General features: G+C 49.4%; 1 protein-coding gene across 2 annotated transcripts in view; it reads right to left on the bottom strand.

Moving 5' to 3' along the window:
* Positions 1-16,658, bottom strand: part of urb2 (URB2 ribosome biogenesis homolog) — a 29,271-nt gene that overhangs the window by 4,045 nt on the left and 8,568 nt on the right. For both annotated transcript variants that reach the window (XM_070889905.1, XM_070889906.1), the window contains exons 4-9: positions 11,368-14,716; positions 9,035-9,195; positions 8,817-8,927; positions 5,614-5,856; positions 4,625-4,721; positions 1,532-1,671 (exon numbers count right to left, since the gene is read on the bottom strand). In XM_070889905.1, the coding sequence (XP_070746006.1) occupies positions 1,532-1,671; positions 4,625-4,721; positions 5,614-5,856; positions 8,817-8,927; positions 9,035-9,195; positions 11,368-14,716 (4,101 nt within the window). The remainder of the gene's footprint in view (positions 1-1,531; positions 1,672-4,624; positions 4,722-5,613; positions 5,857-8,816; positions 8,928-9,034; positions 9,196-11,367; positions 14,717-16,658) is intronic.

Raw genomic sequence — 16,658 nt, 5'->3', positions numbered from 1 at the left:
TAAGTATCATTTGCCAGTCTATTCTAGCCAATTCACGTCTAATACCATCAAAGTTACCTTTTCTTAAGTTCAAGACCCTAGTCTCTGAATTAACTGTGTCACTCTCCATCTCAATAAAGAATTTTACCATATTATGGTCACTCTTCCCCAAGGGGCCTCGCACAATAAGATTGCTATTTAGTCCTTTCTCATTACACATCACCCAGTCGAGGATGGCCAGCCCTCTAGTTGGTTCCTTGACATATTGGTCCAGAAAACCATCCCGAATACACTCCAGGAAATCCTCCTCCACCGTATTGCTCCCAGTTTGGTTAGCCCAATCTATATGTAGATTAAAGTCACCCATGATAACTGCTGTACCTTTATTGCACACATCCCTAATTTCTTACTTGATGCTGTCCCCAATCTCACTACTACTGTTTGGTGGTCTGTACACAACTCCCACCAGCGTTTTCTGCCCTTTGGTATTCTGTAGCTCCATCCATATAGATTCCACATCATGCAAGCCAATGTCCTTCCTTATTATTGCGTTAATTTCCTCTTTAACCAGCAACGCTACCCCACCTCCTTTTCCTTTCTATCTATCCTTCCTGAATGTTGAATACCCTTGGATGTTGAGTTCCCAGCCTTAGTCACCCTGGAGCCATGGCTCCGTGATGCCAATTATATCAGATTCAGTAATTGCTGCCTGTGCAGTTAGTTCGTCCTCCTTATTACTAATACTCCTCGCATTGAGGCACAGAGCCTTCAGGCTTGTCTTTTTAACACACTTTGCCCTGTTAGAATTTTGCTGCAATGTAGCCCTTTTTGATTTTTGCCTTGGGTTTCTCTGCCCTCCACTTTTACTTTTCTTCTTTCTATCTTTTGCTTCTGCCCCTATTCTACTGCCCTCTGTCTCCTTGCATAGGTTCCCAGCCCCCTACCATATTAGTTTAACCCCTCCCCAACAGCACTCGCAAACACTCTCCCTGAGACTTTGGTTCCAGTCCTGACCAGGTGCAGACCATCCGGTTTGTACTGGTCCCACCTCCCAGAACTGGTTCCAATGTCCCAGGAATTTGAATCCCTCCCTTCTGCACCACTCCTCACACCACATATTTATCTGAGCTATCCTATGATTCCTACTCTGACTAGCATGTGGTACTGGTAGCAATCCTGAGATTACTACCTTGGAGGTCCTCCTTTTTAAATTTAACTCCTAGTTCCCTAAATTCAGCTTGTAGGACCTCATCCCGTTTATTACCTATACCGTTGGTACCTATATGCACCACGACAACTGGCTGTTTACCCTCCCCCTTCAAAATGTGCTGCAATCACTCTGTTATCACATCAGATCTTGCTCTGCACAAATTGACTGCCGTATTGTAACAGAGTCCAGCATATAGATTTTGTGCTCCAGTCTCAGGAGTGGGGCTAGAAACCATGACCGCCTGACTCAACCGAGAGTGCTACCACTGAGCCTTGGCTGAATCTTACAGTCCAAGTGATCTCTTGCAGTTGGGAGGTAGAATTGGCCATTGGCGATAATTACCTTTTGTAGCTCATTGACATACTGTGCCACTGTAAAGGAGGAGAACATTGCGAATTCCTCTGCTTTTGATGCGATGCGAGTGCAGATCCTCTCCACCAGCCGTGCACATTGCAGGATAACGTCATTGTCTGTTGTCATACCTATAATAAAATCATTCTTTAGAAAGATTCTCAAACATTGCAATAATTATAGACTCCAGAGTTCCAACCAAGGGGAAAGTTTTACTGTAGCATATATGGCTGCCCTACTTTTTGGATATTTTACTATTACATTATAACATTGGCATAATATTGCATCTCACCCACAGCATCATACAACGCTGGCTGACATACCATTGACACAGCACCGCACCGACACATCATATATAACATTGACACACCATCGCTCTGCACTGCTGGGTCTTCCGTGATTTGATTTTTTTTTTGGTGGCCTCCTGTGCTCAGGTGCAAGATGGTAATGGTGATCAGCAACTTTCCTAATCTAGGTACTTGCTCAGTATCTGCATCAGTCAGATACAGCACCTTGTACTCTGTCCCAACTTCAGAATGGCGACTGATACGGCAGCACGGCGAATAGTTATACCCGTTATTGTGGCCTTCTGAACTGGGTCGAGACACCTTAAACTCACTTTATAGTGATTAAACAGTCAGTAACAGGGTCAAATTTACAGGAGTTTAAACAACTTTCAAACTGCAATGTTTCTGAAGTTGAAATGCTTGAGGTATATTTGTAGATTTAAATGCTCGTGCAAAACATGGCCTCACTCTTTCCTATCTCTATAACCTTTTCTAGCCCTAAAACCTCAGATCTCTGCACTCCAATTCTGGCCTCTTGTGCATCTCCGATTTTAATCTCGCTAACATTGGCGACCGTGCCTTCAGCTGCCTTGGCCCCAAGCTCTGGAATTCCCTCCCTAAACCTCTCCGCCTCTCTCTCCTCCTTTAAGTCACACTTTAAAACCTACCTCTTTGACCAAGCTTTTAGTCACCTGCTCTACTATCTCATGTGGTTTGGTGTCAAATTTTTTCTGATTACGCTTCTGTGAAGCGCCTTGGGACATTTAGTTATGTTAAAGACACTATATAAAGGCAAGTTGTTGTTGTTGATATCACACTTTAAAACCACACGTTTAAAAGTGTGGAAACAGTATTTTGTGGCTCAGTGTGTAAATATGTGGTGTTGTTCAGAAGGTTGTGAGTTCAGACCCCACTCTAGGGGCCCAAGTTTCCACATGATTTGCGCCTGATTTTGAGGAGCAACTGGTGGAGAACGGACTATCTTAGAAATCGCAATTCTCCACGTTTTTTTTTCTGCAGTTCTAGTCAGGTAGAACAGTTCTAGTTTAGAACAGAATTTTTTCTTCAAAAGGGGGTGTGTCCGGCCACTGACGCCTGATTTGAAAGTTTCCACAGTGAAAACGTACTCCAAACTAAAGTAGAATGGAACAAGTGAAGATTTTTGTAGAACTGAAAAAACCTGTTCTACACATTAAAAAATCAGGCGCAGGTTACAAATTAGGCGTCCAGAACGAGGTGGGGGGAAGGGAAGTCATTAAATTCTATAATAAATCCTTATTTATACTTGTACAAATATTATACAAATAAATCCAACCTGAATAAACATTTATAAGCAAAGAAAAGATTAAATAAACCATCTTCCTACCTGTGTGAAAGTGCTTCAGGCAGGCCTTTCGGAACCGAAGGCTGAACAGGCCGGCCCGAGACTTCGGGCAGGGCCCGTCCCCAGCACCAGATTTACAGGTAGGTGGCGTTGGGTCGGGTCGGGTCGGTTCGGGTTGGGGGGGGGGAGGGGGGGGGAACAGAGAGAGAGAGGGAGAGGGGAGGAGAGAGGGAGAGGGGGGGGAGAGAGAGAGGGAGGGGGGGGGGGGGAGAGAGAGAGGGAGAGGGGGGGGTGGAAAGAGAGAGAGGGAGAGGGAGGGGGAGAAGAGAGAGGGGGGGGAGAGAGAGGGAGGGGAGGAGAGGGGGGGAGGGAGGGGAGGAGAGAGGGAGGGGAGGAGAGAGGGAGGGGAGGAGAGGGGGGGAGGAGAGGGGGGGAGGAGAGGGGGGGAGGAGAGGGGGGGAGGGAGGGGAGGAGAGAGGGAGGGGAGGAGGGAGGGGAGGAGAGAGGGAGGGGAGGAGAGAGAGGGAGGGGGGGGGGAGAGAGAGAGAGGGAGGGGGGTGGGGGTGGTCAGATCGGATCCAGTCCGGGAGCGGGAGTCGGGTCGGGTCGGCGGGCGGGAGCGCGGGTTGGGTTGGGTCCAGTCGGGGGGGCGGGGAGCGGGAACAGCAGCGCGGGTCGGGTCAAGTCGGGGAGCGGGAACAGGAGCGCGGGTCGGGTCGGGTCGAGTCGGGGAGCGGGAACAGGAGCACGGGTCGGGTCAGGTCAGGTCAGGTCGGGGGGGCGGGGAGCGGGAACAGGAGCGCGGGTCGGGTCGGGTCAGTCGGGGCGGGGGGGGGGCGCGGGTGTCGGGTCTGGTCCGGAGGCAGGGGGGGGGAGCGGGTGTCGGGTCTGGGGGGGAGCGGGTGTCGGGTCTGGTCGGGAGGGGCGGGGAGCGGGTGTCGGGTCTGGTCGGGAGGGGCGGGGAGCGGGTGTCGGGTCTGGTCGGGGGGGGGGGGGGGGCGGCGGGGAGCAGGAGCTGGCCGTGGGAGGAGCCTTATTCACGCAGCCCCAGTGAGGCCATTCAGACAGGGCTAGGGGCTGCGTGCTTCGGGCCCCTCCCACACAGTTCGGCGCCTGGAGCTACTGCACTTGCGTGCCGACTGTAGCGCGCATGTGCAGAGGTCCCGGCACTGTTTTCAGCGCAGGGACCTGGCTCCGCCCCCCCACAGCTCGTGCTGGCTGCGCCGAGGGCCAGAGGACCTGCAAGTAGGTGGAGAATACCGAGGATTTTTTTTAGGCGCACTTTGTGGCGCGAAAAACGGGCGTCCAGGTCGGGACTGCGCCGTTCTAGGCGCGTGTGGAAACTTGGGCCCGAGGACTTGAGCACGTAATCTAGGCTGCCACTCTAGTGCACTGCTGAGCCAAACTAATGCACTGTTTGTAGTATCATCATCAAAAGTGGAACAATTCCGGACCCGCTTGCTCTGCCTATACCTTTCTCTCCAACACCTTTTTGACGACCTTTATGCATAACAGAAAGCACTAGTCGGTTAAAACACTTGAGGAAGGAGGGCGCTGCATTGAGCAAAACCTGTAAAACAAAAATGATCCCGATGAGTGACAATATTTCAGTAAGAGCAACAAGAAACAATTAAAGCCAGGAGGTTCAGGGCTTCCAAAAATGTTCACTTTTTCAAAAATGTCTCCCTCTTTCAATTATTACAGAGCCCGGCTCCCTATCCCTACACAATTCACACCATTCCCCAACTAGGACAGTGGATCCAAGATCATTGGGATCGCAGATCAGGACAGGCAGTGGATCCCAGCCCCGATATTTCCCGCCATGCATTACCTGTAACAAATCCGTAAACAAGTTTGTAAACAATTCTGTGAGTGACACACAGAGGATAGTACTATCAGGACCGACCTCCCAGCCTTCACCATTTCTGCCGGACTCTCGTGTGAATCAGACCAAAGGGCAGCTGTCTGATGCTATCAGTCACTAAAGTCTAAAGCCAACACGAGCTTTTCCCTGTGAACCCAAGGGTGGGAACGGTCACATCAGAGTCATCGACGCTCGGCCCCCGAGGATTTGGCCCGGATCAACTTGTTCTGTGTTCCACGTGAAAGTATTTCAATCAGCAAATGCAGCAGATTTATTCCAACAGGGTTCCTGCAGCAGCAAGTCTAATAGTAAACATGATCATTAAAGATTCAAATTTCTAAAGTTACTTTGTGCCTCTAGTCTAAGTGAAAACACTCCAGCAAACTGTGTGCAATAGCATACTGTACCTTTAATCGCCAGTGTACTGTACCTTTAACTGTCAGCGCACTGTACCATTAACCACCGACCTCAATATCAGACAGACTGATTGAGGAGAAGCGTTTAGGAGAGGGCCCTTATAATGCCCCGCTCTCCAAGGTAGCATAGAATGAGCAGAAAAAGGAAAGATGGGAGGAGTTTGCCAATAGCACCAGCTTACCTTAGGGTGAGACTGTAATACAGAAAACAGCACCTCGTGGATAGCTCGGAAAACGCTTCCATATTCATCCAGCCTTAGATGGTCAAGTGGAACACACAGCAGAGCATCAAATGCAAGCGTCACGTGATGTGGATTTGAGAGTATGCCCTCTCCCTGCTGGATCAGAGCTGCCAAGGTCTCCAAACTGAGCAAAATGATCTTACAGGCCCAGGGCTGATCCAAGGCCGCTTCCTTGCTCAAAACCTGAAAAGCCAAGGGTTAAAAGGTGACCACTGTAAAGCTTCTGGCACTGGTTACTGCATCAATGGGCTGCACTGTAACTTCTATCACTGGACTATAACAAGACAAAGATTTTTTATGAAAGGATAGTGGGCCTAGTTGTTCTGTTATTGGATTCACAATCCAGAGGTTGTAGGTTCAAATCCCACCAGGGCAAGTTGCGAAATTGTACTTAGTAAATCTGGTAATTTGTGGCTGACACTAGAAAATGATGCTGAAAAGTTGCCGGATTGTTGTATAAACCCAACTGGTTTATTTTGTCCTTTAGGAAAGGCAACCTTACGTTTGGCCTACACGTGAATCCAGTCCTACACTACGTGGTTGACTCCTAATTCCCCCAGGTCACCTAGGGATGGGCAGTAATTACTGGCTTGGCAGTGCTGCCAACATCCCAAGAACAAAAAGCACATTGCAGAGACAATTGTAAAGATAATGCTTCCACTGTTGCTTTCAAGGAAATGGAGTACGATTCCTGGGCGTTAAGAAGTCCATTTGTGGAATTGAGTCACTGTGAACAACTGATGCTGTATTGATTAGCTCTTTCAAAAATACACAGCTGGTTAGGCGTGGGATTGAAAGTTATAGGCAGAATTTTCCGGGGTGGTCAGCGGGCAGGATTGGTGGTGGGTTGGATGGGAAATTTGATATTTGTGACAGCGGAACCCACTGTCAACTCGCTCCCACGCGCCTTTCCCGATGTCGGGTCTGTCAGCGCTGAGCAGATCCGATGGGCAGTAGCGGGCGATCCAATTCAGGTAATTAGTGGCTTGTTGAGACCACTTATGAATGATTTGCAGCCTACCTGTTGCATTCATCAGCTCATCCATGGGGTCCACGCTGGTCGTGGACATGTCTATGAAGCTGAGGCAGGAGTTGAATAGCCAGTGAATCAGCTGATGAGTTGACAACTTCAAATGTAAAGTAAAAGCTCCCACCTTAAAAAGATATCTTCCCTCAGCCAAAAGCTGTTCCTCACTGCATTTCCACAACAGATTCACCATGCTGCAAGTCTTTCCATAAGTCTCCGTCCAGTCTGATCTCATTACCTCTCTCACCATTGACAGATTGATTCTGTCATCTCTACTTCACCTGCCATCTATTCCATCAGCATGGGTGCCCTTTATACTCCCTCACCTTGGTCCTCAGAATCCCAACATGATCAACCCTAACAATACCAGCACCAGGAACACCAGTTCCAACACCAACCTTCTACGCAATCACCTGTGAGCCACACTCAACCTCTCATCACATCCCCGTCACTCTGCCTTCCTTACCCTACTCCTGCACATCCTTACTCACACCAACTTACACAGGACAGAGGGCATCAGCACCCGAACACATTTCTGCCCCAAGGGGCCAGGGATGACCTCATCATGACCAGATTTACTTCATTTGATGCTGTATATCCTGGCTGCCACATGATGTGCTAGGTTGGCATCACCCCACACCAGCATCATAAAGTATACCTACAATGCCCACGCCATTCCTTTCACACTCATGACCATTGCGGGGGTACCACTGTGTCTCACCATTCACTACAACTCACTAAGCCTCTTCCAAAGGTACACGCAAATCTGTCTAAGAACGCAATGTTTTGAATATAAAGGTTTCAATGTTTGACACCATATTAACAGAAACATTACATGAACATTGCATAAAACACCCAAATGCCTACCTTTGTGTGTTGTTAGTTGGTATGATTGTAGTAGGATGAGGGCAAGTGTGAGGGGTGGCTAGTGAGGTGGGGATGTGATAATATCGTTAGAGAGGGATGGGTGGAGGTACAAGGTAAGTTGGTGTAAGGATGTGCAGGAGTAGGGTAGGGAAGGCAGAGTGATGGGGATGTGATGAGAGGTTGAGTGTGGCTTTGTACTAATTTTTCGTGAGTTACTGAGATCATTGAAACGTTTGTGGTACTGCAATCAGGTCCTCCTAACCACATCCCTGCTTGTGTCCTCCTCTGCAATGTGCAACCAGGCTGTGTTGGTCTCTGGAGAGGTCTTTTCCACCCATGGAAAGGGAAGAGGACCTCCCTGCATGCTGTGACTCCCTCCTTAAGCATATGGAGGGAGTCATTGAAGAGCCTGGGTGCAGCCCTGTGCCTTTGTGCAGTGCTTGCAGCATTTCAATGCTGTCGAACACTGACAGCATAACTGTCAAAATAAATTTGGACATGGTCCCTTGAAGGAATCTCGCTGATGCTGAGTCATCAAGTGCCATCAACCAATCGGCTTCCTCTAATTGGCCCGGGAAACGCGCTGGACGGGCTTAACAAGCCCCAGTTAAGGGAAATTAATTTCACAGAGTGGGATGGAGCCAGCAGCAGGGTTTGGACCCACCACCAACCCGTCGAGGGGAGCAAAATCCCGGCCATAGTGATGGGTGTAGACTGCGATGGTTAATCCTCAGGATACAGTGCCTTCTGTGTTGCTGTGTCAGTAGTTCTCACCTATGATGGGTAACAGGCTGGGGGCCAATAATGGCAGAGGTGGGCTTGGATGAATATTCTGTCGACAACCTTTGGGAATCAGGGGTTCTGCTCATTATCCATCCGAGGATCACCACACAGATTATCTGGTCACTTACCCCATTTGCTCATGGGATCTTGCTATGTGCAAAATGGCTGCCGTTTGCCTACATAATAGTGCCTACACTTCATTTATCTCATTTGCTGTTTGTGGGATCTTGCTGTGAGAAAATTGACCGCTGCATTTGGCTACACCTCAAAATGTACTTTACTGACTGTGAAGTACTTTGGGACGTCTCGAGGATGTGATAAGTTGATATAAATGCAAGTTTTTTCTTTCTTCAAACTCTACATTTGATCTGTATGGCTCGATACATGGGTTCCCCAGAGAGAAAACCTTGCCCCCACCCCACCCCACCGATTTGTCCCGAAAAAGCCGATTCACGCCATTACTCACCAGGAGCGCCGCAATGATCTGCGGAGCTGTAAACCAAACAGCCTTTTCTGCATCCCCACTTAAAGGGCATTTCAAAAGGAGTGTGGTCAAGGTCAGTGACGATACGACATCCTGAATCAAAAAAAAAACAAACCACGACACGACGTTAATGAGAATACACACTGGATCGGATCAATGAGGAGCATAGCGTTTGGGCTCCAGGCCAAAGGTCCACTCACCAGGTGCTGCCCTTTCCAAAGGTTGGTGACCTCAAGGCCCTGAGTGATTGACTTCATAATGAGGGAAAACTGCTGATCCATGCACCTTTCTGCCAAACAGGTGAGCAGCCCAATCAGCTGAGTGTCCAGCGATTGAACGAAGTGCGTGGTCATCCATGGAGCTGGAACAGCACAGAGAGCAGTGTGATTTGCATTGATAAATGAAGAGCAGTTTAAGAACAAAACATAGCAACATCACACTAATTTCACAGAATGATACAGCACAAAAGGAGGCCATTCAGTCCATTGTGCCTGTACCTTTATCATCATAACAAGCAAGACAGGAAATTCAAACTCTGCAGTGCCGCACAGCCTGCTCCGCTGCACTTCATCATCAGTTAGTACAGACTCAAATTTGCACCTGGTATTTCCCGCTCCATTTGCCCCAAGCTCTAGATTTCCCTCCCTAACACACACACTCATTCTTTAAGAAGCTCCTTAAAACCTACCACTTTGACCAAGCTTTTGGTCACCTGTCCTAGTATCTCCTTTGCAGCTCAGTGTTGAATTTTGTCTGCTAACGCTCCTGTGATGCGCCTTGGGACATGTTGCAATGTTAAAGACGCTATGTAAATACAAACTTTTGTTGTTGTGGCGGGCAAGTTATCCTGAGCCATTCATTCACATGACTGGTGAGCGGTTTTACAGTGGTGTTGGCAGAGAACTGGGAGCTGCTCGCCAATCTGCATCCGTGACTGGGACCGGGTGTGTGGAATGGAACAAGGAGTGGAGAAAACATAAAAGAACCTAATAAATTTGACAAATTGTCCATGTGTCTGCTTATAAAAAAGCACAGGATGAGAGAGAGAGAGAGAAAAAGATTGAGGGAAATGGGGGAAGGAAGGTATCCTGATTTGATGCGTTCAAACATGCCCTGTGCAATGCCACAGGTCGTCAACTCGTTTGTTATGGAAATTGTCTATGTAAATGAGTCACGCTGTAATTACACCCTTGCTGGCGGAGGCATTGCAGCGTCTCCGAAGGAATGAGGGTGTAATATTAGTGTGTCACATTTACATTATAGATATGGGCACAGAAATTTACATGGAAAAAGTATGCAAAGATTCAAGATTAAGTTGCAGGGCCACAGGGGAAAGGGCATGGGACTAGCTGAAGTACTCTTGTCGAGAGCTGGCACGGGTTCGACGGGCCGAATGGCCTCCTTCTGTGCTGTAACCATTCTATGATTTAATATATTGTAGATGGATAATTCACCTGTATTGGTCACTGCTTAATATTCAAGTTCATAACCGATCTCTCAGGCATTGAGGTACCATAGAATCCAATGTATACGTCACACCCATTCAAATGGGAGCGATCTTTTGCCAGTTGACGGTATGAGAACTTGCGAGCGCAATGCATAATAGGTGCAACTAATACAACCAGATTCCGGGGAAAGCCTTTTACGGTGTTTCACATCATGAGTTTCGTGATAAGTTTTTGTTCTGCCCTGAACTTGTGGAGCGCCTGAAGCCCTGAGCTCACTCCGGTGAAGTGGAGCGAGACTGTGCCGGGGAAGAGTCACACCGCTTTAACTGTGGGTGTCAGCTCTAGCGCCGAGACAGGACTCGGGCTGCACTTAGGACGTTATAGTGCAACTGCACATTTAGGCGTCAGCCTTGGCTCAGTGCTAGCATGCTCGCCTCGGAGTCAGAATATCGTGGGTTCAAATCCCACTCCAAAGACATGAGCACATAATCCTGGCACACATCGGAGGGAGTGCCGCACTGTCGGAGGTGCCGTCTTCCGGATGAGACGTTAAACCGAGGCCACTTCCGTCCTCTCAGGTGAGCGTAAAAGATCCCATGGAAACTATTCGAAGAATAGCAGGAGAGTTCTCCCAGGTGTCCTGGCCAGTATTTGTCCCTCAACCAACATCACAAACAGATTATCTGGTCATTATCACTTTGATGTTTGTGGGAGCTTGCTGTGCACAAATTGGCTGCAACGTTTCCCAAATTACAAGTGTGACCACACTTCAAAAGTCCTTCATTTTCTGTGAAGCACTTTGGGATGTCCTGTGGTTGTGAAAGACTCGATATTAACACGTGTCTTTGTTTCTTTAAATATTGCTTAAAAAATAAAACCGAGATCGCCATGGCCTGAAAACCTGATGACATCATCAGTTTGATTTTGAAACTTAAAGGAGACACTTGCGGGAACAAGTCCAACAGATGAAGGAAGAGACGAGCTAATTCTCTTGTGCGAGAACGGATGATATCTCAAAAACAACAATCCCGATTTTACCGTCGATATTTGCAAGCTTGGAACAAGGAAACGGCCGAGTCCTTTACCTGCGAGCAGAGCCTTTACAGCGCGGAGTATCGAGGGGACGCTGGTCTCGATATCGCCATCAGAGCACAGCTCCGAAGCTGAACAAAACACCTGTAAAAACTCAAGCTGTTTTCGGAGTGGCTCCGGGTCATCAGTGGAGGCGGCGAGTTGGTGAAGGATCTGGGAACAGGTGCTCTGGTACAGGTCACTGTGTTGCAGCCCCGCCTGGTCGAGGCTCCCTCCCTCAGCGACCAAATCACCTCGCTCCCCCCTCGGGCACAGTTCTGCCTCCAGGAGAGCAGTGACGCAGGGCACGGCGAGAGTCTGATCGAAGCTTCTACTTCTGTCCAAATGTGACTGCAGAACTGGGCCCAAGAGCCCGATGATTTGGGTCAGAAGGGACGGCAGAGTGTTGCTTGTGTGCCTATTCTTTTCAGACTGCTGCAGGGTGTTTACAATGACCCGGCTCAATGTTGACAGGCTGACTGTGAGCAGCTGCTCAGCCACCAGCTTCCATTCTGCTTTCACCTTTGAAGACGCCCAGGCGTCAGAGAGGAAGGCAACAAATTGCTCCAGGTTCAGGCACATGCTCTGCTTCCTTTCAACAATCGTCCGGATGAAATGAGTCAGAAAGCTTTGGACGGTGCGGAGAAACCCCGGCCAGGCCGGAGAGGCCACGCAGCCGGCCAACTCGCTGCTCGCTCGAAACAAAGGAGCCGCGAGCTTCTCCAGGACGTCTCCAGCGTGTGCCAGCTTAAAGACCGCATTCCCGTTGGTGCCCGTCTGCAGGACGGTGAGGAGGAAGTAGCAATGGCTTAAAACCTGCAGACACTTGGCAGCGTTGCCCTTTGCAGAGCTGGGCTTGAGGGTCGTGACCAGGGACACCAGCAAAAGAAAGCAACGGAGGTGATCGGTACACGACAGGCTGTCCAGCCTCAGAGCAGAGAGGATGTCCAACAATCGCAGGAGAAGGTCCAACTGCTGCTCAGGCAGGGTGTGAGAGACGGGGCTTTGGAACGATGAGAGTATGTTTTCGGCAACAAGAGATGGAATCCCTTGAGACGCCGTCGGGCGAGAGCACAGCGTCACCGAAATGCTGCTTCCCCGGCTGCCATCCTCTTGACCAGCATCGCCATTGCCTGCCAGCTGTTCCAGTAAGCGCATGGCCGCACCCAGCCCCGGGGCAGGCACCAGATTCCTCACCCTCGCCATTAGACCCAGTAAAACCGCACGGTGCAGGGTCGGCATTTCAGGAAGAAGAGCGCTGTTCAGCAAATTCTCGCACAGCGTTGGAATGAAGAGCGAGTTTCCCGGATCCTGACCCACCTCCCGAGACTCTTTCAGTAATAAGTTGGTCATCACCACGTCGGCTATGTACGTGAGGTCCTCCTCGGGGAGATACGGAACCAGGAGGACGAGATTGGCTGTGAGCAGATGCCAGTGCGCGACGGCGGAGGTTTCTTCATTCAGCGCGCTGAGCTCTCCGTCCCATCCTCGGGCGCCTGCCTGTTTAACGGCGGTTTTGCCGGACCCAACGACAAAGGCGGCTGCGGATCTCAGCGATGCGTCCTCCATTTCTGTCTGCGCCCCGGGCTGCATCATGATCCTTCTCATCTTCTGGAGCGCCAGCAGCTGGAGGAAGTGGCAACTCAGCTCGCTGTTCTGGCCCGAGACCCCCGCCATCAGCCGCCAGTCAGCCCATCCCACCTGGGGAAGACGACAGTGAACGTTCCACTCCTCCCCCTCGGCTTTGCCGGCCTGGCTCCCGGACGAAGCGTATTTGCCGCAGTTCAACTTCAACACGTGATCGACCTCCACCCAGGTGTAGCAGAGAATCAGCCCTGCACTCGTGGCTCTTGCAGCCCACGAGGAAGAGTCTTCGCAGTCAGGTTCCTTCGCTGTGTGAAAGAGGGGCATCGCCACCGCTTGCGCCATCTTATCCATCAGAAGCTGGGTGCGCAGAACTATCGGCACTGGCGTTTTGGCATCGAGACTCTTCATGTTAAAAAGAATAGAATTCAGTAGAGTACTCATTGTGAGAACTTTCAATGCCAAGTCAGAGTTCCTAGCGAGATCCGGAATCAAACATTCCTGGCTCTTCAAAACTAAGTCCCAGATATCCAAGACTTGACCGGCTGGTACTTCCAGAAGGCATTCACAGAGCTTCTTGGTGAGGCCAACGGATAATATGGGCTGCCTCAACTCATCGGCAGCCGGACGAGACACAACGTCCAACACCTCCTGGAATAGCCTTGGCAACTGCCGCAGTTTGGTGTAGGTCTGGAGCAGCGTGCTCAGCAGCATGTCTTGGGCTCTTTTCACCCGTGAATCGCTGACGTCGGCATCGATCCATGCCAGCGACACCAGGTCGTCAAGATTTGGCTCCACGATCAAATGATTCAATAGGACCAAGGTCTTCAGGCACCTAAACCAGGCCGGTGCGGCTGGCCGGGGATAGGTTAGCAACATTTCCGCCATTTTGCTGTAGAAGGTGAACTGCACGCCCTCGCACCGGATTTTATCCACTGCGATGTTGTAGATGTTGCTGCTGAAGATGGAATTCAACAACTGATCCAGCGCTAGTAGCCCAGGATTCCAGTCCACCGATTCTCCGGCCTCGGCGCTCTTTATCTTGGGAAACCGCAAGGAATCGAAGAATCTGGTGAAGATGTGGAAACAGAGCAGGTGATTTCCGTCCCTGCAGTATGACTCGAGCGCGAGTTTGTAAAGCAGTGGTACTGAACCAGCCACAACAGCAAAGTGCAGATCTGTGCCGAAGAAGTCAACATCGGCCAACTTTACGAGCATCATTTCAACAGGTGCTGCCCAGACCTTGGAAAAGCTCATCTTCTTTTCCTGCGAGCATTCGCTTTGCACGAGCTCGTCTCTGTAAGAGTTCAAGAAGTCGGCGTGGAACAGGCCGTTATGAAGGGCAGTCTGGATTTTATTACATATCTCTTTGCTGAGGTGCTGCCACACCATCACCTCGTCTTCGCTCGTCCAACACCTCAAGGACAGCAGGTGCCTCAGGAGGAGAAAGGGCTGAAAGAGAGAACCGCAGACCTGCAGAAACACCCGGGACTGGTTATGCTGTTGCCTTTGAACGACAAGGTACTGATTAAACACCAGCAGGAGGACGTCAAAGAGCTGCGTGGAGCTCAAGGCTTCTGGCGACTTCAACTTGCGGCAGACCAGCGAGGAGAGTTTACAGAGCAGATCGACCAGTAGCTCACACTTGCTGGTGTAGATGATGGAGAAGGCAGGAGATGTGAGAATGCCTCGACAGCAGCTCAACACCGTGGGCAGGCTTGATGCGTTGTCATTTAGTGGCACTTTGTCGGAACATTCGCAGATCCTGTCATTTATAATCTGAAACAAGAGAGACGTTGACAATATTTCTCAGACAAATTTAGATGTTGCATATGAAATACTGAAAGGAGTCTTTCAAATTAATTGTTAATGTTTTATAAACATGTTTTAAAATACATAGAATATGCAGCACAGAAACAGACCATTCAGCCCAACTGGTCTATGCCAGTGTTTTTATGCTCCACAAACCTCCTCCCACCCTACAGCCAAATCCAAATTTTCACCACTCTCTGGGCAAAGATGTTTCTCCTGAATTCCCTTTTGAATTTATTAGTGACTACCTTGTACTTACGGCCACTAGCTTTGGAATCCCCACAGTGGAAACATCTTTTCTTCGTCTACCCTATCGAACCCCTCCATAATTTTAAAGACCTCTGTCAGGTCATCTCAAAGACTTGTCTTTTTCTGGAGAAAAGAGCCCCAGTCTGTTCAGTCTCTCATGAAATTTACAAAGTACCTTCTGAATCTGTGGTGTTTGCATCAATTAAACTTGCACTATATTAAGTGCATTTAAACTGTATAATACACTAGTTACGCTACAGCTAGAGTACTGCATGCAGTTCTGGTCACCACATTACAGGAAAGAGGTGATTGCATTCGAGAGAGTACAGAGGAGATTTACAAGGATGTTACCTGGACTGGAGAATTTTAGCCATGAGGAAAGATTGGATATGCTGGGTTTCTTTTCTTTGGAACAGAGGAGGCTGAGGGGAGACATTATTGAGGTGTATAAAATTATGAGGGGCCGAGATAGAGTGGATAGGAAGGACCTATTTCCCTTTAGCAGAGAGGTCAACAACCAGGGGGCATAGATTTAAAGTAATTGGTAGAAAGTTTAGAGGGGATTTGAGGGGAATTTTTTTTTCACCCAGAGGGTGGTGGGGGTTTGGAACTCACTGCCTGAAAGGATGGTCAAGACAGAAACCCTCACCACATTTAAAAACTTGGATGTGCACTTGAAGTACCGTAAGCTACAGGGCTACGGACCAAGAGCTGAAGAGTGGGATTAGGCTGGATAGCTCTTCGTTGCTCGGCGCGGACATGATGGGCCGAAATGGCCTCCTTCCATGCTGTAAATTTCTATGATTCTACGAAGTCGAACATTTTGCTAAAGTTACTTGTTTTTTTGAATCCACAGTTGTCCTTCAGCCCCCCGGTACCTGCCCAGGGTACGATCAGGGTTTATGAGGTGCCGGTGGAGAAGCCTGCCCTGTTTTTCCTGCCAGATCATGCCATATGTTCCACAGATCTCGCTTTGGAACATTGGAACAGGAGGAGGCCATTCAGCCCCTCGGGCCCGTTCCACAGGTCTCGCTTTAAAGTGTTTAATCAAAATTACTTAAACTCAGTGCCATAGTAGGTCAGGCACTGACATTTGTCAGCTTGGCTCAGTGCTAACACTCGTCATTGAGTCAAAAAGGTTGTGGGTTCAACCCTCCCCAACCCAGAGACTGGGGCACATAATCCAGGCTGGCACTCCAGTGCAGCACTGAGGGAATGGTGCAGTGTCAGAGGTGCCGTCTTTCGGATGAGAGGTTAAACCGAGGCCCCCTCTGCTCTCTCATGCGGACATAAAAGATCCCATAGTATAGAAACATAGAAAATAGGTGCAGGAGCAGGCTATTCGGCCCTTCGAGCCTGCACCACCATTCAATATGGCTGATCATGCAACTTCAGTACCCCACTCCTGCCTTCTCTCCATATCCCCTGATCTCTTTAGCCGGAAGGGCCACACCTAACTCCCTTTTGAATATATCCAACAAACTGGACTCAACAACTTTCTGTGGTAGAGAATTCCACAGGTTCACAATTATCTGGGTGAAAAAATTTCTCCTCCTCTCGGTCCTAGATGGCTTACCCCTTATCCTTAGACTGTGACCCCTGGTTCTGGACTTCCCCAACATTGGAAACATTCTTCCTGCATCTAACCTGTCCAATCCCG

Source organism: Pristiophorus japonicus, chromosome 9 (genome assembly GCF_044704955.1).
Source record: "Pristiophorus japonicus isolate sPriJap1 chromosome 9, sPriJap1.hap1, whole genome shotgun sequence".
Classification (NCBI taxonomy): domain Eukaryota; kingdom Metazoa; phylum Chordata; class Chondrichthyes; family Pristiophoridae; genus Pristiophorus; species Pristiophorus japonicus.
This window is presented reverse-complemented; position numbering and strand designations above follow the sequence as displayed.